Source organism: Ptychodera flava, chromosome 19, assembly GCF_041260155.1.
Source record: "Ptychodera flava strain L36383 chromosome 19, AS_Pfla_20210202, whole genome shotgun sequence".
Taxonomy (NCBI): domain Eukaryota; kingdom Metazoa; phylum Hemichordata; class Enteropneusta; family Ptychoderidae; genus Ptychodera; species Ptychodera flava.
Window position 1 is genome coordinate 25,258,141 of NC_091946.1, and position 14,032 is coordinate 25,272,172.

Genomic DNA, 14,032 nt, shown 5'->3' on the forward strand with positions numbered 1-14,032 from the left:
ATGCACAAATATTTCACAATATATATTTGATACAGTGACTTATTTTAGAGATAGAAAAATGACAAGATATCTTTCCTTCTCATTGATGCAATTATTTTCCTTTGTTTCATAGGTTTTCTGTAGAAAGATGCTTTTTAATGAACAAAATAACAGTTAAAAAAGGCAGTTTTTGTCATTATTAGATGTGCTTTATGGTTTCAATGTTACACAAGAAAAGGTCCTCTCAGACACTGTACACATCAGATTTGGCTAAAAAAGCTCTCTATGGCTCCTCAGTAGATTTAATTGGATGGTTGGCAAGTCTTAACACCCATCAAAGTTTTTGATTCACTGCTTTTTCCTCTTTGATATTAATGATTGACATCCATTTCTGTACAACAGTTCAGGACATCTGGTTAAGCAGAGAAAGTGTGAAATACATTCACAGCTCATTCAAAATACAGCTCATTCAAAATGTACTGTATTTAAACTTTAAGATTGACACTTTGAAATTCCTATCTTACTACTGACATGTCAACAATTTCACTAAAACATAGAATGACTATTTAAAATATAAATATATGTAAAATATAAAATATAATATATATATATATCTATACATATATATATATATATATATATATATATATATATATATATATATATATATAATTTATGTCCATCTTTTGTTTTACCTTTGTCGCGCCCGGGGGGGGGGGTCACCCTGTTTTAGAAATTTGGAATAGGGGGGGTCACCCTGTTTTCAAAATTTGGAATAGGGGGGTCAGCCACTTTTTGACGTCGGCAAAAAATAATCCACCGGCCCCCCCCCCCCCCAGGCCGAAGAAACTGACCAGTCCCTTAGAGAGCAGAGAGTTTAGCAGTAAAGCTGTTGCTTTAGTTCCAGTAAGCTGTTGCTGTAGTTCCTGTTGAATGCTGTATTTAACCATTAAAGAATATAAGCCGAATGGCAGAGAGCTGTAATACACGACTCCCAGTGTTTTATTGGCCTGGGTTGGGCCGTTAACCCAGCAAAACTTCGCCGGCATGGCAGGTACCATTAAGTCAGAAACCCTTACGGGGCCTCTAAGCAGTGTAGTATTACTCAGGCCGACTACCACTTTACCACTGTGTAAAGCCCTGTACGAGCCCGACTCACGACACAAAGGCAAGAAAGAGAAAAGTGTCGCACATCTTTGTCATCGTCACTAGCCTTCGACGCCGCGAGGTACGCAGAGTCCGAGTTAGGAGTGAGCTCCCCGGTGTGGCACTTCCGGGCCTGCAGATCGTCGCGTCAGTGTGTGTATCTCAGAGAGAGTAGCAATGTGTGTGTTGTGTTTGTTGTGTGTGTGTGTGTGTGTGTGTAAGTGTGTGTGTGCGAGTGGATATACGCTGATGCGTACTTCGTTCCCCTCATGTAAACTTTTCAGAGCAGTGTGTGTGTGTGCGAGTAGATATACGCATGCGTATTTCGTTCCCCCTCATGTAAACTTTTCCGAGTAGCAGTGTGTGTGTGTGTGTGAGTGTGTGTGTGTGCGACTGGATATACGCATGCGTACTTCGTTCCCCTCATGTAAACTTTTCGATCCTGTATGTATGTACTCTGTTGTCAAGGATTTGGGCATTTACCTTACTTCCAACCTTAATTATTCTTTTCACATCAATAACATTGTTTCTAGAGCCTTCAAATCTCTTGGTTTATTAAGCGTCTCTGCCAGCCATTTAATGACATTTCAGCAATTATTCTCTGTATTTTGTTTATGTAAGATCTATTCTAGAGTATGGCTCTGTTGTGTGGTCACCCCACCAGAAGGGCCGGTCAAAAAAAATCGAGAGAGTACAAATTAAATTTGTGAAATACATTTGTCGCAAACTCAATGTTCACTGCAGTAAATCCAGCTACCCATTTTATTGCAGAATTCTGAACATTCCTAAGTTACACAATAGAAGACTAACCCTTGACATGTGCTTTTTGTACAAAATAATTCATTCACATTATGATGCTCCAGATATTCTAAATCAAATCTGCTTTTATGCCCCCAGTAGAAATTTACGCAGGAAACCCCTTTTTAAACCAGACTTGTGTTCTGTTAATTGCAGAAAATTCTCGACAGTGCCCAGATGCATGTCTGTTTTTAATGATATCTCTTTTAAATGTAATATAGATATTTTTTTCTACGCTGTGTAGTTTTAAAACTATTTTATCCAGTCATTTTAACAGTTCTCCTTTTTGATTTGTGTATGTTTTTTTTTTTTTCAATTTAATGTATCGTGCTACTTTTATGGTTGTCTTGTACATTTGTCTTGTGATTGTGTGACTTTTTTGTTTCGCAGATCTGTTAGTGGGTTTGCCCGTTGATCTGTGTATCAAATAAAATAAAATAAAATAAAATAAAATAAAATAAAAGTATGTATGTATGTATGTATGTATGTATGTATGTATGTATGTATGTATGTGCGTGCGTGCGTGCGTGCGTGCATGCATGCATGCATGCATGCATGTATGTATGTATGTATGTATGTATGTATGTATGTATGTATGTATGTATGTATGTATGTATGTATGTATGCACGTACGTATGCACGTATGCACGTACGTATGCACGTATGTATGTGCGTGCGTGAGTGCATGTATGTATGTATGTATGTATGTATGTATGTATGAATGTATGAATGTATGTATGTATGTATGTATGTATGTATGTATGTATGTATGTATGTATGTATGTATGTATGTATGTATATGTATGTATGCACGTACGTATGTATGTATGTATGCACGTACGTATGCACGTATGTATGTATGTGTCTGTCTTCATGTCTTGTGTGAATTGGTTCACATATATGTATGTTTTTTCACTCATATATGTATTTACTTATGTCTGTATTGATTTATTTATACTTATGCTATAGTAGTTTATTTTTATTGATAAATGCATGCAAATACACCCTTTTCGTATGAATATGTTCTTCTAATGTGTAAAATAATTATTTTACATTTGGCGCCTGGTACGAAATCCGTAAAAGCTACTTCAATTGGTATAATTCTTGGATACTGGGTGAAGGACAACGGATAAAATGCATTCCATGTAATAGAAACTTGAATGGAAGACATGAACGGAAGCAACATCCGGGATACATTTACAAATTGCTATTTATCTATTGTTTGTTCGCGCATGTCCCTCGTTCTGAACTCACCGCGCGTTTCTATACCTTCCCTTTTCACCACAAGTCAAACCTTTTTACAGCTTCGCCTGAATGAGCTCAGGTTGAACCTCGAAGGGAATGCCTTGCCCTTAGAGTTATCTGCTGTAGCAAGGCAAGACGGATAAATTATTTGTTACATTACAACCAAACGTGGCATTTTATATCAATGCCTCCTACTAACGCTACAATTACAGGGTGAAATTGGTGCAATCTAACCTGTTGGAATTGACGCAGCCTGTTTACAGGCACAGTGTCTATTACAGTGCTTAGGAAGACATTACCATATTTGTTGAAGAAAACAAGCTTGCACATCTCAAACCAATTTTATTCAGGAAAAGTACACACTAAGGCCACGTCGAAATGGGTCTGTTATGACGTCGTGATGATTGACTGTCACGTTTAGGCTGCTTGGCAGCCAGACGAACCTTCTTCTTATTCTATCTGAATTATATTTAAAGGGATACAGTCGTCGAAACTGCGCTCAAAGGTCGCACGGGACTTATACGACCATGGCAACGCTGTATCCAAGGTACAATGGTGATTGATGAAAGTTAAAATATGTCTGTCGTAATCTACATCGTATAATTTAAATGTTGCAGCTATGACGATGAGGTGCATCTATATATCGTGCACGAAATACATTCTTTGTAAACAAGAAACTCGCACAGGCGCAGTTCCGATGACCGTTTCCCTTTAAGTATAATGCAACATTGCAAGCAAAGCGTGTTATGTACAATATGCAGTGTCATTATTGACATGAACTCCAGTGCGAATAAATTAAGTTGTCGTCAACAACATCGAACATTACGACACATACAGGCCGTGACAACCTGAACATTACATTTGAAGTAGTTCGACATAATTTTAAGAGTGAAACGAGAATATGTATATCACAAACAGTACAAGTATAGTGAGAAATATGCAGCTAACCGAACTTTAACGTCTTTTTTCTCTCTCTTTTTTGCCAGAGTTTGTCCGGGTCATGATGGCGGGCGCAAAGACAGACTGACAAGACGGCGCACTTCATATTGTGTCACACACTGTAAGATTTTGTTCTCAGAGTCACGTACCTACGGACTTCACTGCAGTATTACACCCCTCTGAGTCACACTGCATGCCTTAATTTTTGATATTATCGACGGCTCAAGGTATTTGTCAATTTTTTGGAATTTGTATCGACATTCAAGACAAGTTTGTACCATTTTCCTGGATCTAAATATCTCGTCTCCATCACGCCAGCAAGAGTTCACTCAACACTGCCGGCCGCGTCGGTGATCACGTGCAACGTTTTCAGACGATGTCAGGTGAATCCAAATGACGAGCGTTAACGACCTCTTGAACTGTTTCAACGCGTTGAGACTTATTCTCGACCGAAGAAATAATATTCGAAAATGATGATCTCGCAACGTAGGATTGGATTTGGGTGTAACTTCAACACTTACACAGATTGGATTTCACTCCTGTCATCATCATGTGTATGTCACCATTCAAGCGTCTGAGGGCGCTCTGTTACGAACACTTCGCGGTAAAAAGCATTTTCCGAATAATATAGATAAATTACGTTAATATGTCACGGTGTTCGGCCACAAGGACATTTCAGATGACTGTCACAATACTGACCGATCCAAGGAAACCACGTTTCTCCTTTGTATTTCAAAAGTTGGTTATGAATACTTGATCTTGATGGGCCTCTTGCCGTTCACTTTTCTCGATCGTCCATGATGTTCGCGCGCTCATTTCGATCAAATCGTCTGTTAGATGGACTTTTGGTGGTGCCACTCTCGCTAACAGAACCCCTCGTTGAAGAGCACGAAGGACAGTGCTTCGGCCAACGGGGTCCGTGACATGTGAATTTTGAAACGATGAGCCGCACCTACGCTACAAGAAAAAATGTATTTAGTAACATCCACTCACTTCAAAATATATATCATTGGGGCTCAGTCCCTTCACAGAATGGAGAGGCCGTGATCAGGGTCGCCATCCTTGTTACTTGTATAACTTATTACTTGACAGCCAAATCAACCTTTTTTTCTGGTGCTATCACATGATTAGGTATCAGCTTACACGACCTATCACGTGACAAACACGCGAACAAATGATCAAAGCGAACGGAGTGGAATTGTGTGTTTGTTAGTTGAGAAATCAATTCATAATTAGATTCTGGATTACATCTCTCTTTCCAATGTCCGTTGTACAATTTTGTGAGTAGTCAATCCATCTTTTCTTACTCAGACCAACGTTATCAAGTGTAAACTTTATGCATTTATATGTTTCTCTTATCTATTTATCTATTTATTTATTTATTTACTTACTTTCATGTATTTACTTATCAGCAAATGCTCGCCTCAATAACGTATGGCAATGTATAAATGACGCAATGCGCTCTGTCCTTACCTTTAGAGGGCGTTTTCACAAAATGGAAAGTTTTTTTATTGCTTGGAAGTTACAATTCTGTCAGACATCCGTGTTGCCAATACTACACTATTTACATTTTCTGAATAATCTAAGATGATGTTTTGTTTACTATATTGTTAGCCTAAAACCGTTTCATAAATTGTATTTATTTATTTATTTATTTATTTATTTATTTATTTATTTATTTATTTATTTTCGTTTGTTTATTTCATTATTCATTTCATTATTTATTTCATTATTTATTCATTTATTATTTTACTTACTTACTTCAATCAATATACTGTACTGGGAATATAAATGTATTATTTTCGTACCACCGACTCTTTAGGATTTGCCTATATCGTAAGCCTGATAAACTCACAACTCTTCAAGCTTTATAATGTACAGAGTTTAATGAATGTGACTTTACTGTTTGATGTTTTGATATCTGATGCCTAATTTAAATTTCGTTTTATGATATTTTAACTAGTGACTAACAGAGTAGTGTTCGTATCGGTGTCTTGAAATGCGTGCAGTATCTTGAACCACTTTCATGCGCCGTTTTCTTCGGGTAGCAGCAGACGACAGAAAACATTCCCGCCTGAAATACGTGCCAATGTACCGGCTCGCCGCGAAGATTGAAAAGTAGAGGCGATCCATCGATCACTTTCTGTCGTCATGTGCGAAGGCAAACCAAGAACTCAATCAGATGGTCAGCAGGTGCCTAGCAGCGCAACGGCGTCATGCTAGTGCCTCCATCTGCCAGGGTTGCGGTATTAGTCACAATTCTGATAACCAAGTGGCGCGATGTGACAGCGCCACGACCCGCATTCTGCATGCATGTTCAAACAAGCTTTTTCCGATTGTGTTAATGGTATACAACTGCTGTCATTTAACTAGAAGCAGCTACATTTCACATACGGCGACTGACCAAAGCCTTAAGGTAGTTCGCATCTCGAAATTGAAAATCTTAAACTTTCCCTCAGAATTTCTGTAATCAAACATTAAACCATTCCCTTCTGAAATCAAGAATGAAATCAGGGGGCCAAAGTGCAAATTTTGTAACTAGAAAAACGGGACTACCTTAAATTTACCCATATTTGAAATTCAAAATGACCGTTCTCCCTGTATTTCTCTATTCGTAAAATAAAATTTTCGATTTTCGAAATTATAATTCTAAGACGTGAAATTTTTTCTTACTCCAAGAGCTTTAAAATGAACCCCCACAATTGGTAGATTACAAAAGAAGTGTAAAATTTGAGAGTCTGAATATCTGATCCCGAGGCGCACTCTATACCTTATGTGAACAATCCCCAATTTAATGTAATCTGCCTCAGACTCAATTCCATTGCACAGCAAGTTCGTCGGAAACCTTTATTTTCGTGCCCATGTGACTGCATGACTGGAAAGAATGAAATCGAAGATTTGAGTAGAACTTGACTTTTCTTCAAAGAATTATGACAGAGGGTGGCATTTTCCTTGCAAAACTTCTAAATAAATTCTGCAGCCCATTCGATTCATACCACATAAATTGCCAACCATTTTTTGAGTGAATGAATTAATGTATTCACATTTCACGGAAAGCTGTCGGTTGGTCCTCTTTATATCTGACTTTGTCTGGTCGCACTTTGAATGTGTCAGCCAAATATCATCTCACTCTAAAAGTATACGAAATATTCAACTATCAAAAATTAGGATGCGTTATACTATAGTTACAGATCTTAGTTGTCAATGGCAATTGGTCACATCGGTGTTTACATTTGTCTGATTTGTTATTGCTTATACTTTTTTTACTGAAAAAGTCTGTTATTTACACTACAATCGCCTTGTCGGCCATTTTTACTACAAATGTTCAATAAAAGCATTTGGAATCTTCGTGTCGGCGTCTGTTTGTCCCTCTGCATCTGTGCAAATAGATATAACGAATGTTAAAATTTATCAAGGCAGTAAAGCGATTAATTATGTATGGAACACTAGTGATATTTTTATTTGAACCTATGATCTTTTTAGTAGCAAAGCTATCGGACCAAACGCAAAATATCTCCGAAGTTCATATTGGTCAGCCTGTGAATATCATCGTTTGTAAATTCTTCCTATATATATATATATATATATATATATATTATATATATATAAACACAGATTAATTCAAGTACAAAAGTAATGATATCTGTTACTTAATTTTCATGCATATATATATATATATATATATATATATATATATATATATATATATATATATTATATATATATATATATATATATATATTATCATTCAAGCCGGTACGTCTATAGAAACTTACGGTTATTCAAGAAATGGGCATCGTCCTTTTCGGCTTGACCTTGGTAAGGAATTGAACAATAATCTTGAGTTTTTATAGAAAATGACTTTTTTCCTCCAGGCATTATTCGGCATCGTCATCGTCGGATATTTGGGGAAAGACAAGAGCACCCTGATTAATGGTGAATTTTGCCTACAATAGATATTCACTTTAACGCTCCGCAGTTTCAAATTTACAATCATAGAAATGATCAGTTCATACCGGACTATTCGACCAATTCGTGAGCCTCAATATAATATTGACAGTGTGAAAGGAAGACCTCTTTGTAGAATCTTGCTGAAAAGGACGAATACTTGGAACTTTTTAAAAACGGCGGGGCTTCAGTGTCTGGTAGACTTGTGACTCCTAAGAGGCTGGCTACATAGAGCAACTGAAAAACAAACTGTGCGCGATCATATCCCCGATGGGGGCGTCCTATACTATTCTGATGAAAGTCACTGACCCGTTTTGGGGAAGTTAGCATACCAATTGCCTTTGATAGAGTGACCCACTTAGGCGAGAGAAGGCGAGGGTGATGTGTTTACGTGGCGGCGGTTCCTGACCTCGCAATTGGTTTTGGCTATGGACTTGAACCTCTTTCTCTCTACTATAGTAGTAGTATTGACTTGACTTGTGCTCAAAGAACCAAAACAGTGGAGACACTAGGAAAGCACTAGTTTAGGTACCTCATCCACGTCAAGATTTCTTCGTCCGGGTCACGTACTCCCATTTCCCTAGGGGCCGAGACATGGCAACATACGCGGTAAGATTTCGATTTATACCGTTCCATCCACAACCTGTACCGCTGTGTGCTGACCGACATCGGGCAAATTGACATAAAAGGAATTTCGAATTTCGAAGTGACTTGTGATGCGAGAAGGTAGATTTGTGGTAATGATATGAATCCTTCGTTTATGATGGTTCCGCCACAGAGCCTGTACATCACGTGAACGACACTCCTTAAAGGACCAACATTGTGTACATTACTTCTATTCAAGACACACCGTACGACACAATATCCCTCACAGAGGAAACCAGATACTTCTACCATGGGAAGTGTCAATTTCAGTTTTGTTTTGTTCTTGTCAGCGTAATAAACACTCCAGATTAAAGAGGGTGTGTCGCGATAGGATATTATAACTTTGAAAAAAAAGTTATGTTTTTTAATAATTATTGGTCGTGCCATCATACTATGTTTTGTAATGTAAATGAAAGCATTTTCCTCCTTATGTACTTATTTACATTTCATGCTACCGGTCAACTCAAGGCTGAAGGTGGTCCATCTTTCACCACAAAAGAAATTGAAGGTAAGCGTGCCGGTGTGGCAATGTAATGCTTTCCACGAAACGTATCTGCCTATTCGTTTCGCTCTACCTGTTGAGCCCAACCTTCCCTTTTCTTCTATATTTGTAGTTTATTTAAGTTGACATTCTTCTCATCATTACAAAGATGTTTGTTCAGTTCATAGGTTGGCCAACATCGTGCGGGTGGCAAGACAGCTTAGTGTCTGTGTGTCCCCTCCTGACCATTTCTATGAGTGCCAAGCGGAACGAACTCTTTCATCCGGTTACTGACGCGACAAACACTGGTTCTTTTGAAAGCTGGCGACGTCATTGCGAAAAAGGGGAATTTTTTTTTTCAACTCGGATCGTGTAAAGTCATTCATACTTGGAAATCCGATCAAATTGAATTAAAATGGTGACCTCGGTCAACCAGCAAGACTGTAGGATTGTGGGGGCAGCAGTACGCAATAATTGAAACGGCCATCCAGTTCACTGAAACATAATGACGATAAAGACAAGATTTCTAGGTCAGTCTTTAACATGCAGCACTTACTTGCAGTGCTGATCTTTTTTGTCACCTTTCAAACTGGTATTATGAACAAACAGTTGGTCTGTCGATGGTGGCGCAGTTCATAGAGTTACTGACAACTGAAACGACCACACGCCAATGCACTACAACTGTATTCACAGAACAATAATAGCCACACTTGGATTGCCAGCCATGCCGACAAAGACTCATCGACTGGCTCACCATAAGGATCAAATAACCCCCTTTTTTAGAGTTAAAACACAATATTCTCATCAAATGATTTGAAGTCCAACGTTTCCACGTAATGTTTCAGATTTCAAGGAGGTCTTTCTGGCGTACGATCGCTTCCACACCGGTAATATCAGAGTCAAGGAACTCCGCAAGCTTTTCAAGGCTTGCGGACAAAATGTATCAGACGCCGAACTTTTCCATATCAGCAATCATTTTTACACTGATGGTAAGCACAGGAAAGACGGTTCAGTAACAAAGCTTATTTCTCAATTAATGTGCGTGTATGATATATGTGTATTAATTAATGTAAGTGGATAGTTTGTTGTTGTGTATGTACGTGATGTATGCCAGAATGTATATTATACATGATATTCCTCAAGGAATCTTCCAACCACTCACTCTAAAAATCAACAATAAAAATCGATGGTCACCGTGCCAGAGAAACAAATTACCCAGGATTTACCGATATTTGAAATTCAAAATAGCCGCAATCCCTGTGTTAACTCTACGCAGAAAAATAAAATTTTCGATTTTCAAAAAACTAAGACGGTGAAAGTTTTTCTTATTCAAAGGGCTTCAAAATGAACCCTTGCAAGTGATAGATCAGAAAAGAATTGAAAAAATTTGAGAGTCCAAATATCTGTCCCCGAGGCGCATTCTAGCTTAATAATGCAACACATGCATATATACATATGAAGACACACGCGTGTGTATATATATATATATATATATATATATATATATATATATATATATATATATATATATATATATATATATATATATATATACACGGGGAGGGAACGAGATACTAGATAGATCTCCTCAAAGATAACGAACGAAAACGAAATATGCAGAGTCCTAATTTATCGTTTGATGTGGCCCTGACATTTACAGGTAAGAAAACAATATCCTTCCCGGACTTCATGAAGGTGATGGAGGGGCGCGCTCGCAAGTCATGCCACGAGGAGGACCTCCGTGAAGCCTTCACAGTGTTCGACAAGGAGAGGACGGGCCGCTTCGACGCCTTGCAGTTCCAGCACGTGCTGGAAAGCATTCGTGTGACCGAGAAACTGGAACAGGACGAAATCGAGAAGTTCATGAAGGAAATTGACGTGAACAAAGATGGAAACATTGACTACGAAGGTAAATTTGGGTGGTCTCAAAAAAGTTGACATTTTGAGCCGCAGTGACAATAAATTTACTGACAGAAAAATCCGTCATTTGATGGTCTTTCAGGTTACCTATATCAAGTGTACCCATCAAATGATTCAACCATTTAGGTGTAACGGTTCTACTCCGGATTAAAAAGGGCGCCATGTTCTACAGACTAATGCGCAAAAGAGATCATGTGATGCCGGTACAAACAAACCAATGTGCGCAGCGCGTATGGAAATGCACGTATTTCTATGCGCACGTGCGTTTGTTTGTACCACGGTCCGTCCATTCGGATTCTAGGTTTCACATATTACATGTAAAGCGCTTAATCGTCTTCGGGACGACTTCAGAACGTCAACAGGCAATGTTTCTTTTCATAATGAAATACACATTTTGCTTCTGGCTTTCACTTTTTCTCCCGTCATATCACTTTCAGAGTTACTCAGCATTATCAAACACTGATGCCTGCTGGTTTCGTCGACGTTTACAGAGGAATGTCACTTGGCTTCTGAGAATTGAGTGGATCTGAAAGACAAAATCTTTATATAACTTCGAAGGGAAGACGGTTTTCAGTCTGACTTTTGTGGAGAGTGTATCCAAGAAACTTCACAAATCTCAGAGTCCATTGCGAGTTTATAAGTTAACCGGAAATGGGATTAAGCGAATAATCGCTGAGCTGCGCTGCGGGCTGACAATCAAATATGAACCCTGCATTGATACTTATTTGTTGGTCCAAAGACATATACTCATGTAATGCATGCTTATTATAAGCTGTTAACCCCCATTCCACATAAACAGGTCCACAACCACCCATCGACTCGGAGGGTTGGCCAAACCGTTTTGGTGAGATGCATTTCGAGAATTTCATTACCACTGCATTCTGTGTAACACTGCCAGACAATAAGTGTGACTAGCACAATATTCATGGTTACAGTGCGAATTATACAAATATACACCTCGACAAATTGGTGCTCTTTATTAATGCAGACATCGAGCTCTATTTAAACGATATCTATGGATAATTTTTGCCATGCCTCTGATAGATGAAAGAGGATCCTGTTTTTTGTATAATATACATAGTTGCATTTACGTGAGATATAATATTTGTTCGGAATGGACAATCTTAACATGCACTTTTAAAATTTCGGATCAAATTATCCATAAAAATTTCGTAAACCTGTCTCTTTCAGATTCCACAAAACTATAATGACATTATACTCACAGGAAACGTATTTCAGGCGCCTCGCTATTTCTGTGAGGTTTTGTAGTATTTTATCAAGTTCCAAAAGAATCTTAAATTTCAACCGACGACCATACCAGCATATACTCGTGTGATCTAATTTTCCGTTCACAATTTTATTGTAACTTTTTTGGATTTTTATATTGGTAAAATTTGCATACTACTATATGCGTCTTGTGTATGTTTAATTCAACAACCATTAAATTCTGCCCCCACTCAACGTCTTCCTTGTGGACACTCTACAGTCAAGTATGCCCTGGAATACGTAATTATACCTTTTGCTATGTTTGCTGTGAAAATGACATGTAGTCTCCTTGACAACAAGGTATGTAAAACTGATATGTCATCCCAATAAAGTTCTGATTTCTTTTTACTCACACATTTCGGCTATGTCCCAGGTCCCATCCCAGTTTTTTCCAATTTGAAGCCTCATTGCTACACCTAAAATCTTGTGTCATCTTCTGACAATTTATCTTGCTCACATGCTCATTACCCTAGTTGGCACCAGGCAGGCAGTTAGCAGTGGAGTCGGTAGGTAAGTCTATACGTACCTACCAACTAACTGCCTACCTTAGAACCACCTACCTACTACCTACATGTATTCACTTTACTAAAAACACTTACCTATCTGACCTGACTACCCACCAGCAACCTATCATCATCCATGCAATCAACCAATGGCCCAACGTACCCATAAGAGGTTCAGTACACGTACATGATGGTGCGACGCTTGACAAACAATAATTCAACGAAACGACCCACTCAGCCATTCAAAACAGCCATCTTCGTATGGTCACTCTTTGTGCCTTTGCGTCAGAAACTCTGCATTTCCGAAAATTTCCAAAAATTTCAAACAATATTGAGTATAGGTAGTACGCACATCGAATTTGCAAGACTTAAACTTCCAGGAAAGTGGCAACCATTCCCTTTAGCAGAAGTCAAGATTACCAATTCAGATGGCCACCGTCCAATACTTGCTACGAGAGACACAAATTAAGTAATATTTGACGATATTTGAAATTCAAAGTGGTTGCCATCCCTGGGCTATTTCAATATGGAATACTGAAATTATCGATTTTCACACTAAATAAACCAGTGAAAACTGCATTTACTCCACCATGAGCTTCAAAATGAGCTTCCTCAAATGGTGAACAAAAAATGAATTGTAACAGGTTGGAAGTCGGAATATCTGTCGGCGAGGCGCTTTCTGCCTTAACTTCTGAAATCGAATATTGTACTACCACTTATATATACCTACCAATAGACCTTTGCGGTCTATGACTTTACCTACCAAGGCTTCCAAAGGAAGAAAGCATGGCAACAAAGAGTTTGTGACAGAAAGTATCTCGAGTCCACAAATTGCTCATAGAACTAGTAGAGCATGGCCACATAAACTGTTTTATCATTGCATTCTATACACTAGATTTGAATTATCTTCATTCTAGATTTGGGGTTATCCTTCAATTTTTCACTGCACGTTTCAAGATTAGTCCACGCGAGGTGTAACCAGCAGAGGATTGTTAGATTTTTCGATTATCTGGCGCTCTGATTCTGCCTAAGATCCGAGGCCTTGGTGTCCCTTTTGTGGATGACACCATTGAGCATGATGGGACATGCCGCAACGCGGGCCGGTTTGTTTCGTCAAAATGAAAACAAAGGGAAAAACCAATGGTACGTCAAAATGTATTCT

General features: G+C 38.4%; 2 protein-coding genes across 2 annotated transcripts in view; both read left to right on the forward strand.

Moving 5' to 3' along the window:
- The window catches only part of LOC139119058 (uncharacterized), a 36,363-nt gene extending 28,908 nt beyond the window's left edge, over window positions 1–7,455 (forward strand). Inside the window, exon 5 of the mRNA XM_070682674.1 lies at window positions 4,155–7,455. Within this exon, the coding sequence (XP_070538775.1) occupies window positions 4,155–4,195 (41 nt within the window). The 3' untranslated portion in view covers window positions 4,196–7,455. The remainder of the gene's footprint in view (window positions 1–4,154) is intronic.
- An 894-nt stretch (window positions 7,456–8,349) lies between these two features.
- LOC139119060 (uncharacterized) lies at window positions 8,350–12,721 on the forward strand. The gene is made up of 5 exons (XM_070682677.1): window positions 8,350–8,664; window positions 9,169–9,208; window positions 10,027–10,170; window positions 10,842–11,090; window positions 11,539–12,721. Exons 1-5 carry the CDS (start codon window positions 8,650–8,652, stop codon window positions 11,562–11,564), a joined length of 474 nt encoding a protein of 157 aa, XP_070538778.1. The 5' UTR covers window positions 8,350–8,649; the 3' UTR covers window positions 11,565–12,721.
- Window positions 12,722–14,032: the final 1,311 nt, after the last annotated feature.